The sequence below is a fragment of the Gorilla gorilla genome, chromosome 6 (assembly GCF_029281585.2).
Source record: "Gorilla gorilla gorilla isolate KB3781 chromosome 6, NHGRI_mGorGor1-v2.1_pri, whole genome shotgun sequence".
Taxonomy (NCBI): Eukaryota; Metazoa; Chordata; class Mammalia; order Primates; family Hominidae; genus Gorilla; species Gorilla gorilla.
The window spans coordinates 13,502,319-13,529,774 of record NC_073230.2 but is presented as its reverse complement, the minus strand read 5'-3'; the positions used below and the strand labels follow the sequence as shown (position 1 = coordinate 13,529,774).

General features: G+C 58.0%; 1 protein-coding gene across 4 annotated transcripts; it reads left to right on the top strand.

Annotated features, from left to right (window-relative positions):
* Nucleotides 1-1,463: 1,463 nt before the first annotated feature.
* Nucleotides 1,464-20,594, top strand: ZNF316 (zinc finger protein 316). 4 transcript variants are annotated; one of them, XM_055346489.2, is made up of 9 exons: nt 1,464-1,598; nt 1,997-2,160; nt 3,194-3,293; nt 5,948-6,085; nt 6,505-6,887; nt 7,087-7,196; nt 7,947-8,073; nt 8,605-8,718; nt 16,440-20,594. In XM_055346489.2, exons 5-9 carry the CDS (start codon nt 6,533-6,535, stop codon nt 18,752-18,754), a joined length of 3,021 nt encoding a protein of 1,006 aa, XP_055202464.1. In that variant the 5' UTR covers nt 1,464-1,598; nt 1,997-2,160; nt 3,194-3,293; nt 5,948-6,085; nt 6,505-6,532; the 3' UTR covers nt 18,755-20,594. The 4 variants fall into 4 exon arrangements, with proteins under 4 accessions (XP_055202464.1, XP_055202465.1, XP_055202466.1 ...); XM_055346490.2 differs by lacking the exon at nt 3,194-3,293; XM_019030637.3 differs by lacking the exon at nt 1,464-1,598 and having other exon boundaries at nt 1,648-2,160.
* Nucleotides 20,595-27,456: the final 6,862 nt, after the last annotated feature.

The following is a 27,456-nucleotide window of genomic DNA, read 5'->3' as shown; positions in this document are numbered from 1 at the left end:
TCCCACCTTGTTTTCCCAAAGTGCTGGGATTACAGGTGTGACCCGCCTCGGCCTCCCACAGTGCTTAATTTATAGGTGTGAGACCCCGCATTAGAACCTGATTTTTCAATTTTCTCTTTTAAACAAGAATGGGACTCCTTATTTTAAAATGTTATTATATTAACTTTAAGACATTTTAAAACAGCAAGAGCCAAGCGACATCACTGTGAGGGTCTGATTCAAGGGGTTGGGGCTGCACGCCTCTGTGGGACTAAGGTTTGAGTCCTCCTCGATCTTATTATCATTATTATTTTGAGACAGAGTTTCACCTTGTCGCCCAGGCTGGAGTGCAGTGGTGTGATCTCAGCTCACTGCACCCTCTGCCTCCCGGCTTCAAACGATTCTCCTGCCTCAGCCTCCCAAGCAGCTGGGACTACAGGGGTGCACTACCACGGCCGGCTAATTTTTGTATTTTTAGTAGAGATGGGGTTTCACACACCATGTTAGCCAAGCTAGTCTCGAACTCCTGACCTCGTGATCCGCCTGCCAAGACCTCCCAAAGTGCTAGGATTACAGACACCGCGCCTGGCCGAGTCCTCCTCTATCTCTTGCCCAGTCAGGCCTGGGGTCCCCACAGAAGAGCACCAAGAACAATGGTGCAGGCGGGCTGGGAGCTGGGGAAGGGGCCTAGGCCACAGCATTCCAGGCGGAAGACAGACCCTGGACTCCACCAATGCCAGAGCTCATCCTGACACCCCAGCTGCACCTCTTGGGAGCAGGTGCAGACGCGCTTGTGGGTGGGGGTCTGGGGGGTGGCCGCTGAGCGCACCGACCCCTCCCTGGGTTCCTGGGGTCGCCTGTCACTTCTGCCCCCACACTGGCCATTCCCTCTGCCTGGACATCGCTTCCCTGCCCGTGACCCCATGTCCCTCCAAGTGCGGGCTCCACAACCCCAGTCTCCTCCTGCACTCAACCGCCACAGTCCACCCATAAGACGTTCACCCCGCCCGTCCCTCCTCCCTCCCCACCCACAAGACGTTCACCCCGCGCGGGCCCGGGGATCTGGTGGAGGCGTGGACACCTGGCCCCCTCCCCACCACAGGGGTCGCCTCCTCCCTCCACCGTCCTGGGGTCCTGGGCAGGCCCCGTGGACTGGCGGAGGGGGCCCAGCGCGGGGCCTGGTTCTCAGCGGGCGCCCCGATGAACGAGGCCGGGCTGGGGTTCGGGGAAGCCGGTGGTCGCAGCGGCGGGACCTCGGGGTCACCTCCGAGACCTGGCCGGGGTGTCCAGGAGCGGGGCGAGGTTGTGGGCGCCCCACGAGTGTCGAGGGCGCTCCCGTCCCCTCCCCGCACGCCCCGTCCTCGCCCCGGCCCGAGGCCCAGCTGGGCAAACCCCCGCAACCCGCGCTTCCCCGCTCCGCGCCGCTGCCCCCGCGTGACCGGAAGTTCCTCCCCCCGCGGGCGCGGGCGGGGCGGGGCCGGCCGGCGGCACTTCCGGTGCCCACGCGCCGCCGTCGCGCAGCTCCCGGGCCGTCACTTTGTGTAGCGCGGGGCCCGCCGCCGGCCCGCAGGCCCCGGCCCCGGTGTCCGGCCCGTGGCTCGGCCAGCCCGGCCCGCGCGGTGAGTGGGTCTCGCGGGGCCGGTGGGCGGCGGCGCGGGCGGCAGGTGCGGGCGGGCCGGGCTTGCGCTCGGGGGCGGCGGCGGCGGCGGGGCCGGGCTGGCCCTCGACGCCCGGCGCGGGGAGGCCCTGGGGAGGCGGCGGGGCCAGGGCTTGCAGGGTCGGAGCGGAACGCGGGTAGGGCCTTCCGCGGCAGCGCCCCCGCCTCCCGGACCCCCGTCCGGGCCTGCGCGTTGCCGACCCCCGGGGCCGGTCCGGGCAGGAGGCGGAGGGGGCAGGCCCGGGAGGCCACGCGTGACACCTCGGGGTGCCCGCCCACGCCTTCTCGGCCGCAGCGGCAGGGGCTGGGCCGCGGCCGCCCCCAGGACACACCCATCCAGGAGGGGCTGTCATCGTCTAGGTCTCTGCAGGAGGAGGCGGCTCCGGACGCCCCCTGGGGGGCGGGAGGCGCTCGGCCTGTCGCCCCAGGAGCCCGCTTTGTGACCTTGGGGGCCTTATCCGGGCTTTCCCTCATCTGCAGAAGGAGCCCCGCTGGGCTGCTCGGCTGTCTTCTGCTGCCGGCAGGTGGGTAGGGACACCCATCCCTGGGATTGGATGGGGTCTGGGCTGTCCCGCGTGGCAGCAGAGGTAGGAAAGGGGCTGGGCTTTGGTCGAGGACCCGATGGGCAAGAGGAAGTGCAGGTACCAGGAGGATCAGGCCCCCAGCTCTGCTTGTGTGGGGAGACCTCGGTGCTTGGTTTGGTTCAACAAGTGTGGGCAGGTCTGGGGAGCCGGGTGGGGTGGTGAGGGGGCTACCCTGGGGAACCTGAGATGGCCTCCGTGGAAATAACCTGCACCAGGAGCAAACCCAGGAAAGTAGGGGGATCCAGAATCCGAGGACAGACAGTGAGGACTGTGGTGGTCGGGGAAGGAAGTCCTTCAGGAGGGCATGAAGACCCGAAGGGCTCTGAGGGCAGCGGGGGCCACCCAGAGGGAATGAATGGGGCTAGACACAAGCACACCCCCACATCTCCCACTCTCTGAGTTGGGTTTCCCTGGCTTTGGAGCTTTTGTGAAGAGTTTCTATCAACTTTCAAGCTTTGCCTCTTCTTCCTGCCCTTGTCTCGCTCCCTTCTCCTCTTGGGAGATACCTTGTCACCTCCCATTCTAAATGTTGGCTGCAGCACCGTATCCTAGAGTGCAGGGCCCTAGTAGAAATGAGGGTTTGGGGCCGGGTGAGGTGGCTCACGCCTGTAATCCCAGCACTTTGTGAGGCCGAGGCGGGTGGATCACCTGAGGTGGGGAGTTTGAGAAATGAGGGTTTGGGATGACGTTGGTGAAGCTCCCTGTGGCCTCTGGTTTGGGATTGATGCTGATGAGGCCCCCTGTGGCCTCTGACCCAGAGTTGGATGCCGAGGGAGAAGTGAGCAGTGTTTACAGTGGACTGGCAGGCTGGCAAGAAGAGGGCAAGAGTGCAGGCCTGGGGGAGGCAGAGATAACCCAGGGCGAGTTGCTGGAATCTAAACTCTGCCCGGACCGCTGAGGTCCGTTTTTCAAACCATTATGTTCTGAATCTTGGGTTGGGGACGATGTCTGGCTGTGCTTCTGACCTCTGTAGGAGCTGGTCCTCCACCTTCTCTGGTCATCCGTGGGTGGACTTCTTGGGAGAAAGAACTCAGTGTCCTCTTTGGAGGCAGAGACTCTCCACTGCTTCTGGGGTGAGTTCCAATTCCAAGGGTCCCCCCAACCCCCTATCCCCAGCAGTGGTCAGCCTGTTCTGGAACAGGACAGTAGGGCCAAAATGCTGAGTTTGAAAAATCCCGTGTCCATCACATTGGCTGGCGACTTTAGACATTCTTTTAGTAAGTATTTGAATGCTTCTTAAGTGCTGGTGTGAGGGGTATTCAGACATGAGCAAAGGGAGCTTCTGCCGCCCAGGAGCTGGCTGTACTCAGGGAGAGAGATGGTAAGACAGTCTCATAAGTGTATTTTTAAGATGTGGTGAGTGCTGCGAGGGAAGAATTACAGGGAACTGTGTCACCCACTGGGACCCAGGGGGCTGCCTCAGAAGACCACCCAGGAAAAGGGGAAGAGAGTTCTGGGGATGGGGAATAACACACACACGGCCTGAGATGAGACGAACATGCAGCCACTTTATTCCAAAGCTGTGAAGTGTTCTTCTGTTGTGTCCTCATATATGGCGGCCTGGCTCTGGGAGTTTAAAGTTGCTGCTTCAGGTGGTGGCCAGGCAGGAGAGAGCTCTACTGAGCTTGGCATGGCACCTAGGCCCAGCCTGAATCTGCGGCCTGAGGCTTGAAAGAGAAAAGCCCTCCTCTGGGCCTCAAGTAGGTGGCGGTTGGGAAACCGTTGCTGAGTGTACCCAGCGCCCTGAGTGCTGGGCAGGGCTGCGTCCTCCTGGAGGTGGCTAGCATAACACGCAGCACATGGATTTCGACACTTTGGGCATCTTCACATGCCAAAGAGCTGTGGACACTGAGAAGGTTGGCTTCTGGGAGAGGCTGGAGGTTGGGGTGGCGCTCCCAGGCATAGTTCTGTGACTTGAGTCTTTGGGGGTCAGTGATTCTGAAACTAGAAAGGGGGCTGGAGCCAGTCAGGGGGCACGTGTGACCTTCGGGACAGAGGTGGCTTCTGGATGCCTGTGTGTCCCAGCCTTTGACTTGGGTGGGCCTGTGTGAATGCTCAGAGCTTCCTGGCTATTAAAGTGTGGATTTTAAAGCAACTGCTCAAAGCAGTTCAGGAAATGAGTACGCGCGGCTGCTATGGTTTGGGTGTTTGTCCAGGTGTCAGGCTGTTCTCGCATTGCTGTAAAGAAATACCTGAGACTGGGTCATTTATAAAGAAGAGGTGAGACTGGTGCATGGTTCTGCAGGCTGTACAGGAAGCATGGTGCTGGCATCTGCCTGGCTTCTAGGGGGCCTCAGGAAGCCTTTAATCATGGTGGACAGTGAGGGGGAGTAGGTATGTCACATGGCGAAAACAGGAACAAGCAAGAGACAGTGAGTGGGGAGGCGCCACACACTTTTAAAGACGACCAGATGTCCTGTGAACTCATTACTCACTGTCTCCAAGGGGATGGACCAAGATTCAGGAGGGACCCACCCCCATGATCCAGTCACCTCCCACCAGGCCCCGCCTCCAGCATTGGGGATTACGGTTCAGCGTGAGATCTGGGTGGGGACAAACATCCAGGCTCCATCAGTCCCCTTCCAGTCTCACGCTGAAGCATGATTTCCAGTGCTGGAGGCGGGCCTGGTGGGAGGGGATTGGCCCATGGAGGCGGATCCCTCATGAATGGTCTAGCCCCGTCCCCTTGGTGATAAGGGAGTTCTCAGTTCACAAGAGATCTGGTTGTTTTAAAAGAGTGGGGCTTCCTCCCTCTCTCTTGCTGCCCCTTTGCCTCCCTCCATGAGTGGAAGCTTCCTGAGGCCCTCCCCAGAAACAGATGCCGGCGCCATGGTGGTGCAGCCTGTTGAACTGTGAGTGAATGAAACCTTTTTTCTTTGCCACTTACTCAGCCTCAGGTATTCCTTCACAGCAATGCAGAAATGGCCTAACACAGCTGCCTAATTGATAGAGAAGTGATGGGTTAAGGAGGGAGAGCTAATCACGGAGCAGCTTTCTCCTGTGTCCGTAAGAACACCAGGCGTGGTGGTCTGGACTGTTCTTGTGAAGGCCACTCAGTCTTGTTTTAGGAGTTCTGTGGCAGACACTGTCCACTGCTCGAGCTGGATGAGCTAGGGTGGGCCCAGTGCTCTGTGTGGCCAAGTGGCCTGACATTCCAGGATGCTTCTGGGGCTCATGGCCTCTCCCCCTGGATTCTGGGCTTGGCTTGCTTTGGAAATGGCCCTGTTCAGGCCAGAGACACTGATGGTGTGTGTCCTGGGTAATGGGCCCGGTCTCAGGTTTATAACCAGAAAGGAGCCACAGAAATGGACTCATCAACGCTGTGACTCTGCCGTGCCCTTGGGACCCCACAGGGGCTAGTGAAGGACACGCAGTGGGGAGGGGCGAGGGGTCCCAGGGCCAGCAGCTCCCATCCTGCTGTGTCCATGGCCCTGGACCCTGGACCCTGGACCCTGTGTCAGTGTGGCTGCCTCTCCCCTGAGCTTCTGGGCTGAGTTGTTACTGATGTCAGTGAGAGAGTAGGACCCTGTAGCCTCTGGGGCTTTGGTAAGTCAGCCCTTAAGAGTCTCTGATCCCCAAACTTGAAATGTCACAGGCATTTCCTGTCCTCCTGGTGGTCTGGCGATGAGCCGTGTGTCCACCATGCACTGTGCTTTTCACAGAGCGAGGGCTGAGGGCACATGAGGGTGATGCTGGCTCACAGCCCCCACTCTCCCATGTCCTGCAGGAAGGAGCCTGACCTGCCGGCTTCCTGGCACCTGTCTCTCCTCCCAGCCCTGTCGTGCCTTGCAAGTGCCTGCATCCTGTCTGTGCTGAGACCTCTTGGTGTTCCCTGCTGGCCTGGTTCATGTGTGTTGAGGACCAGGTAAGCGTCTCTTTCTCCTGTGTATCAGGTGGGCTCTTACTTCTGGCTAAACATGGGCCACCCTCGGGCTGTGTGATGCTTCCTTGTGGATAAAGACTGGGATAAATGACTGATTTACTCCAGGAAAGAGCAGCAGCTCACACCAGGCACGTAGTTCTTGGTGAAAAGAAGCTGAGACTGGCATCCCAGGGGTCACGCGGAGGGGCTCTTGGGGCAGCCTTTCTGGGTACAGAATGTCTTGGTGGTGCAGGGTAAGATCGTGGGAAGGCCTGGTCCTCCCTCATCTCCATTGCCTTCAACTACATAACAGGAGGAGTAAATCCTGCTCCCCGCGCCCCCGCCAGGCTGCGGGAGACCCTGTGAGGGGACCGTGTGGTGTGCTGAGAGCAGCCCGTCACTGGCGTCCATCTGCATTTCAGGCCACGTGGAGGCTCGCTCCCAGGGAGGATGGCGGCGCTCCACACGACTCCCGACTCCCCAGCTGCCCAGCTGGAGCGGGCAGAGGACGGGTCAGAGTGCGACCCTGACCAGGAAGAAGAGGAGGAGGAGGAGGAAAAGGGGGAAGAGGTGCAGGAGGTGGAAGAAGAGGAGGAGGAGATGGTGGTGGAGGAGGAGGAGGAGGGTGTGGCAGAGGTAGTGGAGGATGCGCAGGTGGAGGAGGTGGCCGAGGTGGAGGTGGAGGCGGACGTGGAGGAGGAGGATGTGAAGGAGGTGCTGGCAGAGGAGCAGTGTCCGGCGTTGGGGACCCAGGAGCGACTTAGCCGTGGTGGTGATGCCAAGTCCCCAGTTCTTCAGGAAAAGGGTAAGAAAAGCAGCCAGCCTTGGGGAGGAGATGAAGGGGGCTGAGGTGGGCCAGGCCAGGGACCTGGTCAAGCCAGGAGGGCTCTTGGGCCGACAGGGTGGAGCTGAAACCCAGCTTTGCAATGAGGGTGTTGCCAGGGCTCCTGGCCCTGCAGGCTGGGGGCTCAGGGCAGCTGGCCCTAAGAGATCTCTCCCCACAGGCCTGCAGGCCTCCCGGGCTCCAGCCACTCCTAGGGATGAGGACCTGGAGGAGGAGGAAGAGGAGGAGGAGGATGAGGACGAGGATGATTTGCTGACGGCTGGGTGTCAGGTGAGCCGCCCTCTCCGTCTGGGGCTTGGGTAACCCGGGCAGGGTTTCCCCCGGGGCCTCGGCACCTGCTGTTTGGAGGCGTCTGTTGGCAGCGGCCATGGCACTGGAGTCCCCGGACCAGGCCCAGGCCCTGAGCTGGGAGGGGCCACAGGAAGCGGCTGGGTGTCCAGCCCCAAGCCCGGGGGTGTGGTCCTGCTTTCCTGGGCGTTGGGTTGTCCTGATTGCTTTGGCTGCCACCCACTCAACGGCACTGTGCACAGCGACTTCAGAGGTCTGGCTCTCCCCCAAGGCTGGCCGCTCCCCTCACCTGGAGTGCCTGTCACATGTCCAGGGTCTGGGTTCCTGCTGCCCAGTCAGGTCAGGCACCAGTGCCCATGCTCGGTTTAGTTGCTGCTGCTTGTCCACTCGGGTGTGGGCCCTCCATGGCTGACATGGCCATTGCACTGGCTTGAGCCAGACTGCAATGAAGAGGGGGACTGGGGGCGGGGCTCCTTGTCTCCTGGCCTCTGCTTGAGCCACAGCTCTGCCCTGCGAGCTGGGTCGTTCACCGTCTTTGAGCTTGAGTCCCCATTCTCTGGCTGGGATCTGGTCCTTGCTTTCCAGGGCTGTGGCAAGGCCTGAAAGTCCTCAGTGCCATCTGGGCATCTGTGTCCCCTGACACCCATGCTGGAGAGCCTCAGTGGCCTCAATCTTTCGTGGCTCTTTGTAAAGGGTTCCTTCAGCCTCTCACCTGAGGCTCTGTTTCCCCAGGGGCTGGTGACGTTTGAAGATGTGGCTGTGTACTTCTCCCTGGAGGAGTGGGAAAGGCTGGAAGCAGACCAGCGGGGCCTCTACCAGGAAGTCATGCAGGAGAACTATGGGATTCTCGTGTCCTTGGGTAAGGACGGGACCTTTTGTCCCCAAGAGGCAGCCTGGTGTGATGGCTGCCAGGGTCTTAGCTGTCTGACGGGGCGCTTTTCAAATCCCAGGGTCTTTCCAAAGGTGGATGCTGGGCCCAGCCCACCTCCCAGGGAAGCCCTAGGACCCCATGGCCCCTGGGTGGGGTGGGGGATGTCACTGGCCAGGCAGCACCCTGAGCCAGGTGACACATCTGTGGAGGCAGTCTGGCTCTGGTGTCTGCTGCATGGCCCCTGAAGCCTCCGGGGGTGAGGCGGAAGGAGAGGGAGGAGGAGGGTTGTGGGCATCTTGCAGGTGAAGGTGTTGGGGGGGCTTGGTGGGAGGAGAGCAGGGGAGGACAGGGAAAGGTTCAGAGGGAAGGGGCCACCTGGACCCTCCAGAGCAGAGGTGTGGGAGGGCTGGTGCTGGGAAGATGGAGGTGGAGGGGCACTGAGCAGTGGCGCAGCACGGGCTGCAGGGCAGCGGAGGGCCCACGGGAGCCGCCTGCAGCCGCCGTCTGTTCTCCTGGCAGGATACCCAATTCCCAAGCCCGATCTGATCTTCCGGCTGGAACAAGGGGAAGAACCTTGGGTCCCAGATAGCCCCCGACCTGAGGAAGGAGACATCGTCACTGGCGTCTACACAGGTGAGCGTGGATGGAATTTCGTGGTTTGTGCTGATAGCTTCTCGGAGGTGTTGTCAAACTTTGGCCTTCACTGCGCTCTCTGCAGACCTGGTACCTGGTGCCTCTGACTGCGCCTCTGCCTTTGCCACCTGGCTCCTGGTGGTTCAAGTTCCAGAAAGGTCCGAGGGCTGTAAGGTCCTTAGAGAACCTAGAGGCTCCTCCTAGGAACCTTTAAAAATGATACCCTGCCCTGTGTTGGAGCCTGTGAATTTCTTTGCATGTGAGGGGCCAGCTGTCAGGTGGTCGGCTGAGCCAGGGCAGACCCAGGAGCCCAGCACGCCATCGCGGAGGCCTTTCTGATGGCACAGCGCTAGCCGGTCCTCCTGCTTCTCTGCCCACTTGGCCATGTCTGGGAAAAGGCTCCCCCCAGTCTCCCTTGCTCTCCCTGGAGCACCGTGGGCAGGACTCTGACCGGGATGGGCAGGTTGGGGCATTCTGGAGAGGAGGCTTTGGAGTGATGGGTGCAGAAGGCGTTCAGGGTGGTGAATTTCCCTGGAAGCCTGAGGCCCAGCTCTGGCTCTGCTCCTTCGACTCTAAGGCCCGCTTTATTCATCTGAAGAAATTGAACTCAACTCAGGTTCCCATTGGGGGACGCCACATTGTCAGTTGCGTGGAGGTCCTTAGTGGTGTCTGAGGGGCTCCTAGCGTCAGAGAGCTCTGCAGAGGCCCCTGCCCCACAGATGTCTGGTTTGGGGCTAGGTGATGCCAGTTAGGAGGGGCAATGGGTAGATTTGGAGCACCTCATAGATGTGTTTTCAAATGAAAATACAAGCTGGGTGCGGTGGCTCACGCCTATAATCCCAGCACTTTGGGAGGCTGAGGTGGACAGATCACTCGAGGTCAGGAGTTTGAGACCAGCCTGACCAACATGGCAAAACCCCGTCACTACTAAAAATACAAAAATTAGCTGGGTGTGGTGGCGTGTGTCTGTAGTCCCAGCTACTCGGGAGGCTGTGGCAGGAGAATGGCGTGAACCCGGGAGGCAGAGGTAGTGAGCTGAGGTTGTACCACTGCACTCCGGCCTGGGTGACAAAGTGAGCCTCTGTCTCAAAAATTAAAAAAGAAAAAAAAAAAAGGCTAGGTGCGGTGTCTCATGCCTGTAATCCCAGCACTTTGGGAGGCCAAGGTGGGCAGATCACGAGGTCAGGAGTTCAAGACCAGTCTAGGCAATATGGTGAAACCCCATCTCTACTAAAAATACAAAAATTAGCTGGGTGTGGTGATGCACGCCTGTAGTCCCAGCTACTTGGGAGGCTGAGGCAGAAGAATCACTTGAACCCGGGAGGTGGAGGTTGCAGTGGGCCAAGATCGCGCCACTGCATTGCAGCCTGGGCGACAGAGTGAGACGCCTTCTCAAAAAAAAAAAAAAAAAAAATCAGATCTCGTGAGAACTCCCTCACTATCATGAGAACAGCATGGGGGAAACGGCCCCCATGATCTGATCACCTCCCACCAGGTCCCTCCCTTGACACGACACGTGCGGATTACAATTGGAGATAAGGTTTGGGTGGGGACACAGAGCTGAACTATCATTGAGGCCTGCCAGTCCCTCCTCTGTGTCATTGTAGGAGGCCCTTCCTGCCGCCATTCTCCAGACACTCGGGGACCCTCTTGGAATATTCCCCAGGTTTCAGTCAGGAGGGCTCTGGTTGGCAAGAAAGATCACTGCTGCCCCCAGGATGAGTCTGGGATGTGGGTGACGCTCTTAGGAAGAGAAGGGGACACAGACCTGCGGGGCCCGTCCCTCAGCATGTGGTCTACTTGTGCACCTGTTCTCTGTGCCTCCTGGAGGGTTAGGGGTAGAGCCTTGTGCAGGCTTGAGCCTGAGTGGTTCCCTTTCAGCCCGGGCAACAGTACCCTTGTGGCCTGTGCGCCTGGCTGGGGTTTGAGAGCTACCTGAGGGGCTGGCTGGGCCAGTGCCTCCTGCATCCCCTGCGGATGGTCGTCGTGTTGGGGCTGGCAGGCCTGGGATGCCCCCGGCCCTGAGTGAGTGTGTAAAGTCAGTCTCTGAAATGTGATCCATAGCCTGTGTACTGAGTGGCTACCCTCCCCTGATGCTCCCCGCCTCCCCCAGTGCTCCCTGCCTCCCCTGCATTCATTTCTGGTTGGCTGAGCTGGTTGAGATCACTGGGGCAGGACAGAGGCTGCCTGTGCCCAGGCTGACAGAGTTTGTTTCTAGACTGGAGTCTTGCAAGAGCCAAGTATGTCCCTCTCTTGGGCTCCTTGATGAGTTGGGCCACACATGACATCTGGGCTCTGGCACTGCCCTCCTCAGGACCCACCCCTGCTGAGGGCTGCTGAAGCCCCCACCTGCCCTTCAGCCATGCTCCAGACCCTCCCCTGCCCTGCCTTTCTCCTTACCTGGCTTAGATCCCCGCCCTGGTTGAACCCTGTTTTCTGCCGGCTCTGGTCTGCACTAGACCAAGAATGTGCCTGGAGAAAATTGTGGCTGTGGGTGCCTACAGGCCTCACGTGGCTGCCAGTGACGTTGGCCTGGCGGGCCAGCCCTGTACTTGCGGGACTGCCTTTCCACCCTCCGAGCTGGACCCCCTCAGCCACTGCAGACTGGCCCTTCTGAGGTTACCTGCCCCAGTGAGGGGCAGGCCCAGTGCCTGTCCTCAGAGAGGCCCCTCCTTACAGACCTGGCAGCCTGGCCAAGGCCATGCAGCTGGTTCAGATGCCAGTGCAGAAGCTGTGCCCGAGAGCCCCGCCTCCCCCAAACACCAACGTGTGGGGCCAGTGCCATCCTCATCTCCCTGACAGTTTGCAGAAGGGAGCGCTGCTAATGCCTATGAACTTGGGCGTGTCACCCTGGTCCACCTCCTCCCTTTGCGACTGTCCCCCGTGAGAGAAGATCTCCCTAAGGCCATCTGGAGTTTGTGTCTGGATGGAGAAAGTTGCACTGGCCGGGTGAGGGGAGGGAGCAGGTGTTGGCTTCACTCGGAACTGACTTCCACAGCCTGCACTCCAGGCCAGGCCCCAGCGGATGGGTTGTCAGAGGGAGAGAAGTGGCGCTGTTCAGTCAGCCCACTCCGTGGACTCGCCGTGGGGCCCAGGTCAGGTTGGGCCTGGAGAGCAGGTTCCAGACTCTGAGATGGGCAGAGGTTGCCCAGGAGTGGGAGTTGTAGATGGTGGCGGCCTGGTGCCATGGGTGGTGTGTGTGGGCTACACTGAGCAGCATCCCTCAGTGATGTGAGGTGTGTGTGGGGTCCCATGGCAGGTTGGGACCGTGTCTTCTGGGTCAGGCATGTGGCTGTGGGGCCACTGTCTTTCCCACAGCCGCTGTGATTAGTGTCCTACATAGGACCCCCACCCTGTGCCCAGGGCAGGGCACTTACCAGACTGTTCTGGGGGCTGTGCTGCTGGGGACATTGGTTGGCCCCTGGGATTACCACTGCCTCCCACACAGTTAAACCAGGGCCTGGGGACAGAAGCTGGAGAGCCTGCAGTTGTGTTGGTGGGATTCTGGGTAAATGCCCGGCTTTGGTGATGCCAATGAGCACCCTCCCAGGTGTAGGGACCTTTGTGCATCCAGGGCCTGAGGGTCTTGGCACTGCACCAGCCACTGGTGAGCAGGAGGGCACTAGTGTGGGCTGGAGGGTGCCCCGACCCTCCTGTCCAGTCCAGGAGGCAGCCTGCCCCCGGGGCACAGGGCTGGCCAGGGGCCTATGTAGGATTAGGGACTGTGGCCCAGCCTCAAGAGGAAAGGCCTTGGTGGGGATCTGTGGCCACCAGGGCCTGATGGCAGGAAAGGAGCATCGCCTGACATTTGGGGGACAACTTGAGCGATGACCAACAGAAAGCATGGGATGGACAGCAGGGGGCCTTGGCATCTGCAGGGACCTGTGGTGGCAGCAGCGCCACCTGACCCAGGGAGCAGTGGAGGTGCTCCTGCAGCCGCATCGCAGGTGTTTACGGATGTGCATTTCATCCTGGCAACAGTCCCACCAAGTGGATTGCAGGTGCTGTTATCAACCCATTTTACAGAAATGGAAAACTCAGATTTAAGGCCTTGTCCACAGTCCTATGGCCAGTGCGTCATAGGAGTGGAATTCACACCCAGACAGAGCCCGGGCCCCCAGCTGCCTTTTGAGGTGAAGCCAAGGGAGAGAAGGTGTAGCATCCCGGCCTGGCCCCTGCCGTCCTGGTGGAACTGAGCAGATGTGGGGCTTCAGCCTGCAGGAGGGTTGCTATGGGCACAGGGGAGTAGTGAGCCCTTGAGGAACATCCCAGCATTAAGGTTCAAAGGGGAAGCCTCTAAAGACGCCACTCATGCTAGGGAGCAGCTGTGCCTGGTGCTGACGCCTGTGGAGGGAGGTGGGGGGATCGTTCCTGTGACAGCCCCAGCCCTAGCCCTGAGGCCTTTCATTCATTCCCTTGCACCCAGCCTGCTGGGGTGGTCTCCCTCTCCATGGGGGGGTCTTAGTGTTCCCAGTTCAGGACATGGGCCGTGAAGGTTCTTGTCGCCATACTCTGGAAGCTTCTCCCTCCCTAGACAGCTGACTTTGAGCCTCTGATCGGCCTCTCCTTTTTATCACTGAGCCCTTGTGGTCCCTCCTCCGGAAGCCTAGCTGCATGTTGCTAGGTCAGAGTCCTTAGGCCTAAACGTGAGGTGCAGGGGAGAGGGACCGTCAGTCCCAGGGTCTCCTCTCCTCCGCTGTCCCCTGGGTTCTGGAGGAAGCAGGTGTGTTGGGTACCCTGGGCTGCTGTCGCATGGTTCCTGCCCCAGTGCCCTCCAGCTGTTGAGAAACATGCACCAGCCCCTCCTAGTCAGCCTCCCGTCGCCCCGGCTTGGGTCTGATGAGTTGAGCTGTGATGAGGCCTGACTTAGATCTGGAAAAGGGCTTTGGATCTGAGAGCCAGCAAACGCCCTCGGGGCCTTGTCCCTGGAGCCCTGTTGGCTGAACATCCTCACTCAAGGATGTTCCCATCCACTTCGACAGAGCCTGGCCTGGGGCAGGCTGGTCTCCGTCTGGGACCCTTCCCAGGGGCTCTGCTACTTCCCGGGAGCTCCCCTTAGAGTGCAGCCCGCTCAGACTCCCCAGGGACTTGGATGTCCTTCCCCTCCTGCACTCGGTGTCAGTGGTGGCCTGTCACCATGCCATATGCTGGAGTGTGGCCCACCCTTGTCCCAGTTGTTGGACAAGTGGCCATGCCAGCTCCAGAGCTGGTGGGGGGTGCCCTCTCTACAGAGCCCACTGGGATGGGGGCTCCCTGCCTACCTCCCCAAGTGAGAGGATTCCCTGCTGCGATCAGGATCAAGGGAGAGGTGATGGGAGGAGCCTCCCAGCTCTGGGCAGCTGAGACTTCTTTGGGCAAGGCCGCACTTGGCCTGGGAGTCCAGTTCTTTGAGGCTTATTATCCAGTAAATGCTCGCTGAGTCTTGGCTGTTTCCTGAGGTACCGATGCACCCCGCTACAAAATCATAGTTGTTCCTAGGCTTGAACCTTCCCCGTTTGGAGGGGTCTCTAAACCCAAGACCTGCATCAGAGCCTCAGGGTGAGATCCTTTCGAGCTCTCTGCCAGCCTCCCTATCCTGTAGGGTTGGGGCATAGGGCTGGGGTGCAGCAGCCTTCCCAGACCTGGGGAGTGTGGCTGCCAGTCGGGGAAGGGTGGCCACTGATGGGGACGGGGCTTTTCTTTGCTGCTCTGTGCACGGAGTGGCTGTGGGTGGCAGTTCGAGATAGACTCAACTTAGTGACAAGAAACCTTTTTATTTCAAGCTTACGTTTACTATGATAGTAAACCGAGAAAGTATCATGAAATGTGAAAGATGAAGTAACCCGTTTTCTGACCCTTTTCTATGATGCCTGTTTTTTCACAGTGAAGCCGGGCCTGTGTGGGTCTGTGTTTTCCTGCGGCTCTAGGTCCCCATATGGAATGCATGTGGGACCAGGCAGTGCCAAGGCCATGCAGCCTGGCAGGGGCCAGCGTGCGACATGAGGGGCCACCCGAGGCCTACTGGGACCTCCTGGGCTCCGACTTACCCCCTAGGGCAGCACTCAGTGGTCCAGGCTTATCCAGCTAGGTGATGGCTGAAATGGGCCAGTGCCTTGGCAGGGGACCCAGGTGGGGTGAGGAGGAGATTTCCACACCAGCTGTGGGAGCTGGAACCTTCCAGATGCTGAGACTGTGGGGCAGACACCAGGCAGGGTCCATGAAGGTGCCTTAGAGCATCTGGGGCTGCAGGCCAGGTGTCATCCCTGTGTCCCCTGTGACTTAGTGCCTGCTCCATAGTCACCAGTTCCCTCCTGGGTGCGTCACGGTGTCTTAGGTGTTTGAGCCATCAACAGGAGCCCCACCGAGCCAGCTCCATCTACATGTTGTTCACTGCCTGCACAGGTGCCTCGCAAGGCTGAAGGGAGAGGGCAGCGGTGCAGCTTGGTGTGAGAGGGGTAGAATGGGGGAAGCTGAGCAAAGCTTAGAGCTGACAGGCCGGGCACGGTGGCTCACCCCTGTAATCCCAGCACTTTGGGAGGCCAAGGTGGGCAGATCACCTGAGGTCAGGAGTTTGAGACTAGCCTGACCAACACTGAGAAACCCCATCTCTACTAAAATCATCATCATCATCATCATCATCATCATCAATCATCTGGGCGCACGCCTGTAACCCCAGTTACTCGGGAGACTGAGGCAGGAGAAATTGCTCAACCCGGGAGGTGGAGGTTGCGATGGGCCGAGATTCGGCCATTGCACTCCAGCCTGGGCAACGAGCTCCATTCCGTCTCAAAAAACAAAACAAAATAAAAAAAGGCCGGGCGCGGTGGGTCACGCCTGTAATCCCAGCACTTTGGGAGGCCGAGGCGGGCAGATCACCTGAGGTCAGGAGTTTGAGACCAGCCTGGCCAACATGGTGAAACCCCATCTCTACTAAAAATACAAAAATTAGCTAGCTGCGGTGCCGTGCGCCTGTAATCCCAGCTACTAGGGAGTCTGAGGCAGAAGAATTGCTTGAACCTGGGAGGTGGAGGTTGCAGTGAGCTTTAAAAAAAAAAAGCCGGGCGTGGTGGACTGAGCCCATAATCCCAGCTACTTGGGAGGCTGAGGTGGGAGAATTGCTTGAACCTACGAGGTGGAGATTGCAGTGAGCCAAGATCGAGCCACTGCACTCCAGCCTGGGTGACAGAGTGAGACTCTTGTCTCAAAACAAAAACAAAAAGCTTAGAGCTGACAAAGGCAGGTCTTCTGTGGACAGGGCCGCCGGCTGCGCTGTCTTCCAGGAAGGCCAGGGAGGCGGAGTTCTCCAGGAGCTTTGGGGAAAACTGCCCCAGCGTCTCCACCTGGTTTTCTCAGCACAGGATCCCTGCTTGGGTTTAACCTTCGGTCGCACCCCTTCCTAGAGCTTGCCCCGTTCCTCAGCAGGTGGCAAGCCCTGGAGGATACTGGCGGTCTGGAAGAGATGTTGGACGGGAGCCCTGGCTTTCCTGGGAGGGACAGTTTCATGTGCTGCGTGTCCCCAGGTTCCTAGCTGGGGGCGGCGGCTTTCCTGCCTTGCGGCTGTTCAGGACTTGCAGTGGGACATGGGCAACCGCTCACTTGGTGAAAGGAGGTGCCCCGTCCGACTGAAGGAAGGTCCTGCTGGTGGCGTCTCGGAAGCCCTGATTTCTCGGGACAGGAACCTGCCAGAGGCTCCTGTCAAGTTCACTTATCTCTCTCTTCTGGCCTGCCTTTGTCGCCTTCAGGAGCCTGGTTCTGGACGGACGACATAGAGGACCACGAGGAGGAAGACGACGAGGACTTCCTGGCGGAGGTGGCCGAGGAGGAGAACGAGCCCCCAGGGCTCTGGTCGGCGGCCTACGGCGTGGGGGACGTGCCTGGGACGTGGGGGCCCGACGACTCGGATTCGGCGCAGACTCCAGAGGGTTGGGGGCCCGACCCAGGCGGCCTGGGGGTCCTGGCCGACGGCTCTGAAGCGAAGCCTTTCCTGCCCGGCCGGGAGCCGGGTGCGAACCTGCTGTCGCCCTGGGCGTTCCCCGCCGTAGTGGCCCCGCCGGCCGGGAGGCCGGAGACCACGTGCGACGTGTGCGGCAAGGTCTTCCCGCACCGCTCGCGGCTGGCCAAGCACCAGCGCTACCATGCTGCCGTCAAGCCCTTCGGCTGCGAGGAGTGCGGCAAGGGCTTCGTGTACCGCTCGCACTTGGCCATCCACCAGCGCACGCACACCGGCGAGAAGCCCTTCCCGTGCCCGGACTGCGGCAAGCGCTTCGTCTACAAGTCGCACCTGGTTACGCACCGACGCATCCATACTGGCGAGCGGCCCTACCGCTGCGCCTTCTGCGGCGCGGGCTTCGGGCGCCGCTCCTACCTGGTCACGCACCAGCGCACGCACACGGGCGAGCGACCCTACCCGTGTCCGCACTGCGGCCGCAGCTTCAGCCAGAGCTCGGCGCTGGCACGGCACCAGGCGGTGCACACGGCCGACCGCCCGCACTGCTGCCCCGATTGCGGCCAGGCCTTCCGCCTGCGTGCCGACTTCCAGCGCCACCGACGCGGCGGGGGCTGCGCGGAGGCGGGTGGTGACGGCCCCCGGCGGGAGCCCGGCGAGACGGCGGCCGCCGCGGGGCCAGAGGACACGGACCCTGGGCCAGAGGGACCTGAAGTTGGCGAGGTGGACGGAGAGGCGGAGGCCGCGGCCGAGGAGAGAGAGGGAGAGGAGGCGGCGGTGGCGGCGCCCACCCCCAGCGGCAAGGTGGACCCCGCGCCGGAACGCCGCTTCCTGGAGCTGGGCAACGGCCTGGGGGAGGGCGAAGGCCCCTCCTCCCACCCGCTGGGCTTCCACTTCCCCGTGCACCCCAAGTCCTGGCTGCACCCGGACAGCTTCCCGATCCTGGGCCTACCCGACTTTCGAGAGCGGCTGCCGGTCGACGGGCGCCCGCTCCCGGCGCCCCTGGGGGGCCCGCTCTCCCTGGTGGAGGGCACCGGGCTGGCGTGCGACCCTTTCGGCGGCGGCGGGGCCGGGGGCGGTGGAGGCGGCCTGCGCGCGTTCGGGCCCGCCATCGGGGGTCTGCTGGCGGAGCCCGCGCCGGCCGCGCTGGCGGAGGAGGAGAGCCCGTGGATCTGCTCGGACTGCGGCAAGACGTTTGGGCGCCGGGCCGCGCTGGCCAAGCACCAGCGCTACCACGCGGGCGAGCGGCCGCACCGCTGCGCCGACTGCGGCAAGAGCTTCGTGTACGGTTCGCACCTGGCGCGCCACCGGCGCACACACACCGGCGAGCGGCCCTTCCCGTGCCCCGAGTGCGGCGCACGGTTCGCCCGCGGCTCGCATTTGGCGGCGCACGTGCGCGGCCACACGGGCGAGAAGCCGTTCGTGTGCGGCGTGTGCGGTGCGGGGTTCAGCCGTCGCGCGCACCTGACGGCGCACGGGCGCGCGCACACCGGGGAGCGGCCTTACGCGTGCGGAGAGTGCGGCCGGCGCTTCGGGCAGAGCGCGGCGCTGACGCGGCATCAGTGGGCGCACGCCGAGGAGAAGCCACACCGCTGCCCCGACTGCGGCAAGGGCTTCGGCCACAGCTCGGACTTCAAGCGGCATCGGCGCACGCACACGGGCGAGAAGCCCTTCCGCTGCGCCGACTGCGGCCGCGGCTTCGCGCAGCGCTCCAACCTGGCCAAGCACCGGCGCGGCCACACGGGCGAACGCCCCTTCCCGTGTCCTGAGTGCGGCAAGCGCTTTTCGCAGCGCTCGGTGCTGGTCACGCACCAGCGCACACATACGGGCGAGCGGCCCTACGCCTGCGCCAACTGCGGCCGCCGCTTCTCGCAGAGCTCGCACTTGCTCACCCACATGAAGACGCACCGCGGAGCCACCGCAGCGCCGGGCTCGGGTTCGGCCCCAGCCCCCGCGCCCAAGCCCGAGGCGGCCGCCAAGGGGCCGTCCAGTGCCGGCCCGGGTGAGCGCGGCAGCGCCCTGCTGGAGTTCGCGGGCGGCACAAGTTTCGGCTCCGAGCACCAGGCCGCGTTCGCCGGGCCCTCGGGCGCCTACCGGGAGGGCGTCCTGTGAGGGGCCCGGGGCCAATGGCAGCGCAGCCTGCAGGGCCACCGGCCCCTCCCTTGGACGGCCGGCCCCCCGCTCCTCGGGCCCCGGGAGGCTGAGGGTCCCAGTCCTGGGTGCGGTGCCTTCCCTCAGCCCTCGCCTTGCGGCCCCGGGTCTCATGCCCGCCGGGTCCGTGAGCTCAGCCGGAGATGTGGGGGAGCTCTGGGGAGAAGAGCAGCGCGGAGGCAGCGAGGCCGGGACGTCACCCCCACGGAGACTGCGATATCCCCTGGGTGGGCCCGGGCTGTGAAGCAGGGCGGTAGTTGGCGGGCGATGCTATTTATTTCACTCGGATTCCGACTTGGGTGGTCTGGGGAGCAAGGGACTTGTGCGTTTGCAACCGGGTGTGGCGGTGAGGGAGGGGAAAGTCCTTACGCCACGGGAGGGTGGGGCCCGGCCACCCAGGTGGGCCAGCGGGATGCCTGGGAGGCCGGTGGGTTTGGCTGACCACTTTTTCCCATTCCACAGTGGGAGACTTGGGCCCTCCCGATCATCCGAGTCTGTCCCGAAGGTTTAACTGCGCGCGGCGAGGGGAGACCTTGTAGGTTTCTAAAGGGCGGAGCTCCAGTGGGAAAACTTGAAACTTGTCGTCTGCGGATATTTATTTCCACCTCTTGTATGGCCTGAAGAATCTAGGAGGAGAAAAAGCCAGATACCAAACTTACGGCCAGGCAGACGGGTCGCGGGTGTTGACAGGGTCCTGAGGGAGTTTGAAGCCTTATTCTCGAGCCGCCTTCTCTCTTCTACCCACACTTGCACCGAGGTCACCCCGGCACCCGCCGCACCGGTTCGGTTTTGTTCTCTGCTTGTCCTCTCAGTCCTTGGTACTTTCGTCTCCCTCAGCCAGAGGTGGCAAACTCAGACATCTACGGGCGCCCGAGGCCCTCGCAGCCCTGAGCCCCAGCTTTCACTTCCCTGGGCTGCCCCTCTCCGGGAGCAGGCAGACGCCCCGTTCTCGGAGCCCAACGCTCACTTAGAGCGACTGAGGTTGGTCGAAGGATCTTTCCCCACATCCCATAATCAGGGCCCTAGAACACTCGCAGGTCCCTTTAACTCTGCTTCTGTCATTACACTAGAACAAGTAGTGTTTCTGTTTAGAGTCCCATTTCACAAATTGGTTAGTGGAGGCACCCGTGGCCTGGCAGCTTGCACAGTGGCTGTCCACCTCGGGGGGGTGTGGACCTGAGCCGTGGCTCAGTGACAAACCAGGCACCCAACTATGCAAGGCCCCTGCCTGGTGGGCGCCCTACCCTCTGGACTGGGCCCATGGAAGCTACTGGGCAGGCAGCTGGGGTGTAGTTCATGTGAAGCCCCGTTCCCCTCACGCTTTTGGGGCCACTGTGAATGGGGCCAGGAAACGGATTTTTGGTGCAGCTGCATTCCCTAATAGACCTAGTTCCCTCCACGTTAGTGTAGACATGGCCTTGGGGGCTGAGCGCAGCAGCCAGGCTGCCAGGGCTGGGGGCGGGTAGGAGGCACGGTAGTTGGTGGGTGGGAAGAGGGCCTGGGTGGTGGCGGTCAGTTAGCCTGGCTGGGTGAGGTTGCGGGGCGGGGTGGTGAGGAGAGCAGGGGTCCCAGAGAGGTATCGGGGTGCTGAGTAATGGCCTCGGCCCTGGGTTTCTCCTCTCCCTGCGGGACAGGAGCCTCAGAAAGGGCCAAGGGCAAGGTGGGCTTGGGGGGCTCTGGGAATCTCAGCTCTAGCCCTGTATGGCCAGGATCTGCTGTCCCCGTCCCTCCTGGGCCCCAGCAGCTGTCCTGCAGCTGTCAGCAGGAGGGCCTGGCTTTAATAAAGAGTGGACAAACTGAACTTCTGACTGGACTCCATGCTGTCGCCACTCCTGGGAACCCGTCGGGGAGGCTCTGCGCGGCCTCAGGTCCAACTTGTTTCTGCAAACATTTTTTAAAATATTTTCTCTTTTAAGAAATTAGAATGGGTCCTAGGATGGCCCATGAGGAGTTGGCCCCAGGCCAGTGTGGCCCCGTGCTGCCCATGCCCACCGTATTCCTTGGTGGCCCCCACGCTGCCCCACACTTGATGTAGTGCAAACACCTGACTTGGGGCATTACTTTTTGTGAAGATGTTGGCCAGGCTTCCAGAGGCTAGAGTGAGGGGCCAGGTACCCTTCGTGGTGGTCCAAACACATTCCCAGCCCTTTCTTCAGAGGCCCGAGCACCATGTGGCTCATCCAGGGCTCACCTGCTCTAGTACCAGGGCAAGGTGCACATCCCCAGGACCCAAAATGCTTTCCTTAAAGCTGATTGGTTGATTTCTTTATTCTTATCACATGGTAACCCACGATCAGATCTGACTCTCCTGTCCTTTCTTTGTGGGTCTGAAAAATAAGAACTGCTGTAATCAAATGTGATCTGGAGGCATCAGAACAGAGCAATCTAATGCTTCTTTTCTTGCCCAGGCTGGAGTGCAGGGCGTGATGTCGGCTCACTGCAACCTCTGCCTCCCAGGTTCAAGCGATTCTCCTGCCTCAGACTGCCGAGTAGCTGGGATTACAGGCATGTGCCACCATGCCCAGCGAGTTTTTTTGTATTTTTAGTAGAGATGGGATTTCAGCATATTGGCCAGGTTGGTCTCGAGCTCCTGATCTTGTGATCCACCTGTCTTGGCCTTCCAAAGTGCTGGGATTGCAGGTGTGAGTCACCGCGCCCGGCCAGAGCAACCTAATATTTCAAAAAAAAAAAAAAAAAAAAAAGCCGGGCATAGTGGTATGCATCTGTAGTCCCATCTACTTGGGAGGCTGAGGTGGGAGGATCGCCTGAGACCAGAAATTCAAGGCCAGCCTGGGCAACGTATCGAGACTCCATGTCTGAAACAGACGTTTGAGTGGCAGACAAATACAAAGACCTAGTTAAAAAATGGAGCCCCTTGAGGAACTGTCTATTTAGAAAAGTTAAATGAGGCTGGGTGCGATGGCTCATGCCTGTAATCCCAGCACTATGGGAGGCCAAGGCGGATCTCTTGAGCTCAGATGGATTCCTTGAGCTCAGGAGTTCGAGGCCAGCTGGGACAACATGGCAAAACTCTGTCTCTATAAAAAATACAAAAATTAGCTGGGTGTGGTGGCGCACATCTATAGTCGCAGCTACTCTGGAGGCTGAGCCTGGGAGGCAGAGGCTGCAGTGAACTATGATTTTTCCATTGCACTCCAGCCTGGGTGACAGAACAAGACCCTATCTCACCAAAAAAAAAAAAAAAAAAAAAAAAGGTTCCCTGATAGAACTTATAGTTGACTGTCCAGCCAAATACTGAAAAAAAAAAGTTTATAGGGAGAAAAATACCCTCCCCCCATCCAATGGTCATAGGAAAAAAAGTAGAAACCCTTTATTGCCAAGGAGGAATTAAACCCTAGTGACTTGTGAAATGTGAGTCACGAAAGGTGACACTTAGAGGGTCCCTCAGCCCTGAGCGTCACTTTCCCCTCCACCTACCTTTGTTATTTCCTTTCTCTCTTGCCGGTTTCCCCAACCTCCTTCCTTTTCTGATTCCTTTTATCCTGATCTTTTCACTTAATCTCGTCCAACTTTTCCTTCTATCTCCCTTTTTTCTTTCTCTAATTGGCTACATATGGAATAAAGTATTTTGAATTACTGGGTTATATCTATTAAATAAAGCTTTATGATCTTTGCTCTTTTTTTTTTTTCCTGATTATAAAAATACATGCTAGGACCAGGCACGGTAGTTCACGCCTGTAATCCCGGCACTATGGGAGGCTGAGGCGGGTGGATCCTTTGAGCCCTGGAGTTCGAGACCAGCCTGGGCAACATGGTGAAATCGCTACAAAAAAATTTTAAAAATAAGCTGAGTGTGGTGGCATGCACCTGTGGTCCCAGCTACTTGGAAGGCTGAGGCTGCAGTGAGCCAAGATCCCACCACTGCACTCCAGCTGGGGCAACAGAGTGAGATGCTGTCTCAAAAACAAAAGCGAATTCTCTAACTCAGTGATTTTGAACACTTCTGACTCATGATCCACAGTGAGAAACCCATTTTCCATCATTGAACTTGAGTGTGCATACGTGCATACACACACTTAGTGCACCAACACTTAAACCTTTACTGCATTTTTAAATTCCACCTCTTTAAATCTATTTCATTTTTTTTAAGCCAATCTCAATTCATGATGAGTCAGGATCTGCAGTGTGAAAGCCATGGTTTGAATCCCTCTAAGCTGTAGCTCATCACACCCCCTTCTGAGCAGGACCTGCCCCCAGCTCCAGGAAGGGGGCTTGCCCAGTGTTCAGCAAAGACAGAGGCCAGGGTGGGACGCATATCAGGAAACGCTTTGGTGCAGAAGCACCTCTGTCTGAGCTACCTGCATTTAAGGAGGTGCTGGCCACGAAGAGACATGGGGCAGCCCTTGGTAAAATGGGGGAGTGAGGCAGCCAGGACAGTGCACCTTCCTGCGGGCCCAGAGCTCCTTTTCTCTCCAGGGACTGGGTATTGAGGTCACTGTTGCTTTTGGGAACCCAGGAACTCAGGGCTCTTTCCTTTTCCCCCTTGTCCTCCTCCCTGCCCTGTCCCCTCTCAGAGAGGGAGAGATTCCAGGACAGATAACAATGGCCACTAACACGTGTGTACCAGACTCTGTCCTGAGAGCTTTATGTGAATTCATTCCATTTAGTTCTCACAATATTATTGTCATTCCTGTTTTGCAGATGAAGAAACCGAGGCATAGAGAGGTTCAGTCATCTGTCCAAGGTTTGCATGACACGTGACCCCAGCATGCTTAAGGGCATTTCTGAAGGTGCTCTAGATGTAGCCATGCAAAGACCGGGCTACTGCAAGCATGATGGTCGCATACGAGAGCCTGTGCAGCCGGGCTGTGTTGCTGCAGGCGTGTAGTGGGGTGGAAGCTGTCTATTGTCTGTTTCAGTTCTGCCTGCTGTGTTACAAATGACACCTCCCCCCAAAACACACACACACATGGTGGTTTAGTATCACAGCTGTTGGGCAATGTGCAAGGATTCCAGGGATCAGGAATGCAGGTGGCCACAGCAGGGCTGGCTTTCTTTCCCCTGTTCCTTCACTTCTGGGACCTCAGCAGGGAAGGGACTTAGCAGCTGGAATCATGCACCTGTAATTGGGGCTGCAATAACTTGGCAATTAGGACTGTCAGCTGGCATGCACACAGGCGCCCTCCTGTGTGGTGTGGCTTCCTCAGCATGCTTGGATTTCTTCTATGGTGGCCCTGAGATCTGAGCATGTCCCACATACGAGGCAGAAGCTGTATGGCCTTGGGCCTTGCGCGGTGGCTCATGCCTGTAATCCCAGCACTTTGGGAGGCTGAGATGGGCGGATCACTTGAGGTCAGGAGTTCAAGAGCAGCCTGGCCAAAATGGTGAAACCCTATCTTTACTAAAAATACAAAAATTAGCAGGGTGTGGTGGCGCACGCCTGTAGTCCCAGCTACTGAGGAGGCTGAGACAGGAGAATTGCTTGAACCCAGGAGGTGGAGGTTGCAGTGAGCCAAGATCACACCACTGCACTCCAGCCTGGGCTAGAGTGAGACTCGCTCAAAAAAAAAAAAAAAAAAAAAAAGCTGTATGGTCTCATCTTAGAAGTTGTGCACCACCATATCCACCATACTCTACTGACTGGAGCTCATTCAAAGGGTGGGACACAGACCCCAGTTCTCGATGGTAAGAATGTCACAAAATTTCACGGTCATTTTTTTTTTTAACTACGAATACTTTTATATTCAGCTCCTGGAGAACTATCACATGTTTGAAAAATGAAAACATGAACCAAAGGGTCTAGTTTTAAAAACACAGCAGTGAGGCCAGGTGTGAGTTTTATAATCCCAGCACTTTGGGAGGCAGAGGTGAGAGGATTCCTTGAGCCCAAGAGTTCAAGACCAGCCTGAGCAATATAGCAAGACCCTGTCTCTACAAAAAAATAAACAACATTAGCCAGGTGTGGTGGCATGTGTCTGTGATCCCAGCTACTTGGGAGGCTGAGGTGGGAGGCTCGCTTGAGCCTGGAAGAGGGAGATTGTAGTGAGCTGAGATCACGCTGCTGCATTCCAGCCTGGGTGACAGAGCGGGATCCCATCTCAAAACAGAACAAAAAAACCCCACTATGGTTGGGTAAAATCCTGCCCATGTAATAGAGTTATCCAAATTAGTAACAAAGTATAAAATGAAAGGAGGGTCCCTTAGAAGTTTGAAATTCTTCTGCAGACAGTTCTGTCTTCTTTATTCAAGAGGTTTGTAGTCATTTTCAGAATTGACTCCAGAGCCAACTTTTAAATTTAAATATCAGCAAACCAGGCTGGTTGTGGTGGCTCATGCCTGTAATCCCAACCCTTTGGGAGGCTAAGGTGGGCGGGTGGTTTGAGCCCAGGAGTTTGAGACCAGCCTGGGCAACATAGCGAGACTCTGTCTCTACTAAAGTTACCAAAATTAGCCAGGCGTGGTGGCACACCCCTGTAATCCCAGCTACTCGGGAGGCTGAGGCACAAGAATCGCTTGAACCTGGGAGGTGGGTCTGCAATGAGTCAAGATCGCACCACTGCACTCCAGCCTGGGTGACAGAGCAAGACTCTGTCTTGAAAAAAAAAATAGTATCTTCTTTCTTTCCAGTGTAGACTAAAAAAATTTAGCATCTTCCTACTCTGCTGTGATTATTTCACATTTCATGCCTGTGTCAACATATCTCATGTACCCCATAAATATATACGCCTACTATGTACCCACAAAAATTAAAAATAAAAAACAGTATCTTCCAAGATTCATGAAGATGTTGCCTGTGTAAAATCAGAACGGGATGGTGGGAAAAAGAGAAATCAGAGAACAAGAAAAAATTTGGAAATTAAACATAATGGCCCAAAAGAAAAAGAAAGAACAGAAGGTAAAGTTTATCTCTTAAAATACAGAGCAAAAAAGAGGAAGAGGCAGAAATAATGATACGGAGGATTGACACAAGAATCTCCACACTCAGGTAATAGGAATTCAATAAGGAGGGAGGAACAGAACATGTCTGTCACCCAGGCTGGAGTGCAATGGCACAATCATAGCTCACTGCGGCCTCGACTTCCTGGTCTCAAGCCATCCTCCTGCCTCATCCTCCTGAGTAGCTGGGACTATGGGCATGTGCCACCAACCCTGGCTAATTTTTGTATCTTTTGTAGTGATGGGGTTTCATTCACTATGTTGCCCAGGCTGGTCTCAAACTCCTGGGCTCAAGCAATCCTCCCACCTCAGCCTCCCAAAGTGCTGGGATTACAGGCATGAGCCACCACGCCTGGCCAGGTCCACCCTACTCTTAACTAATTACATCTGTAATGATCTTATTCCCAAATAAGGCCACATTCTGAAACACTGAGATGGGAGTTAGGATTTTGACAAATCTTTTTTTCTGTTTGCGGGAGGTGGGGTGTGGGGGGCAGGCTGCTGGGGGCACAATCAACCCGTAATACAAGAGAAGGAAGCAAACCGGCCAAGAGACAGAACTAAACGCTGTCCTGATGTTGCTGCTTGGGCCCCTAGATCTGGCTGTGTCTGAAGCTAGCAAGAGCCATCCTGGACTTTTAAAGTTGTTTAAAGACAACAGATTTACTTTTTTGGCTTAAGCTCATTTTAGTTGGGTTTCTGTATTTGCAGCAGAAAAGGCCCTCAATGGCAAAGCATCCCTCACAGTGTAGCCTAAGTATCTGTTTCTCAGGTCTTCTCTGTTCCCTTAATCTAATTTAGATTTCTCTGTTCTAGTTTTCTTTTTTTTGAGATGGTGTCTCGCTCTATTGCCGAGGCTGGAGCCCCGTGGCATGATCTCGGCTCACTGCAAACTCCACCTCCCAGATTCAAGCGATTCTCCTGCCTCAGCCTCCCGAGTAGCTGGGATTACAGGCACCCACCATCACGCCCAGCTAATTTTTGCATTTTTAGTAGAGTTAGTAGAAACGGGATTTCACCATGTTGGCCAGGATGGTCTTGAACTCCTGACCTCAAGTGATCCACCTGTCTCAGCCTCTCAAAGTGCTGGGATTATGGGCGTGAGCCACTGTGCCCAGCCCTTTTTTTTTTTTTCTTTTTTTGAGGGAGGGTCTCACTCTCTCCCCCAGGCTGGAGTATAGCAGTGTGATCTCGGCTCACTGCAGCCTTCACCTCCTGGGATAAGGTCATTCTCCTATCTCAGCCTCCTGAGTAGCTGGGACTACAGGTGTGCACTACCACACCAGCTAATTTTTGTACTTTTTGTAGAGACAGGGTTTCGCCATGTTGCCCAGGCTGGTTTTGAACTCCTGGGCTCAAGCTATCCGCCTGCCTCGGCCTCCCAGTCCCTGTTCTGTTCTTTCATAGTCCTCTATGGGCTCTGACTTTTATAGTTCTTAGCTTTGGTTATTACATTATTATGTGTTATTGGTTGAATGACTGTTTCCTCCAAGAGACAGTGTGATCCAACAAGAAAGATTTTTTTTGTTATTCTTTCTCCCCGTGGACCAGCACAGTGCCTAGTAAAAAAATAATTATCTGCATAATTAACATGTTTGAATGAATGGGTCATTGACTGGAGAAAGGTGAAGTCTAGACCTAGAGACATCAGGTTTTGGGTGGTCCCCAGCTAACGACAATTCCTTGCTGAGCTGCAAAGCCTCAACCTGCCCCAACCTTTTTTTTTGAGATGGAGTCTTGCTCTGTCGCCCAGGCTGGAATGCAAT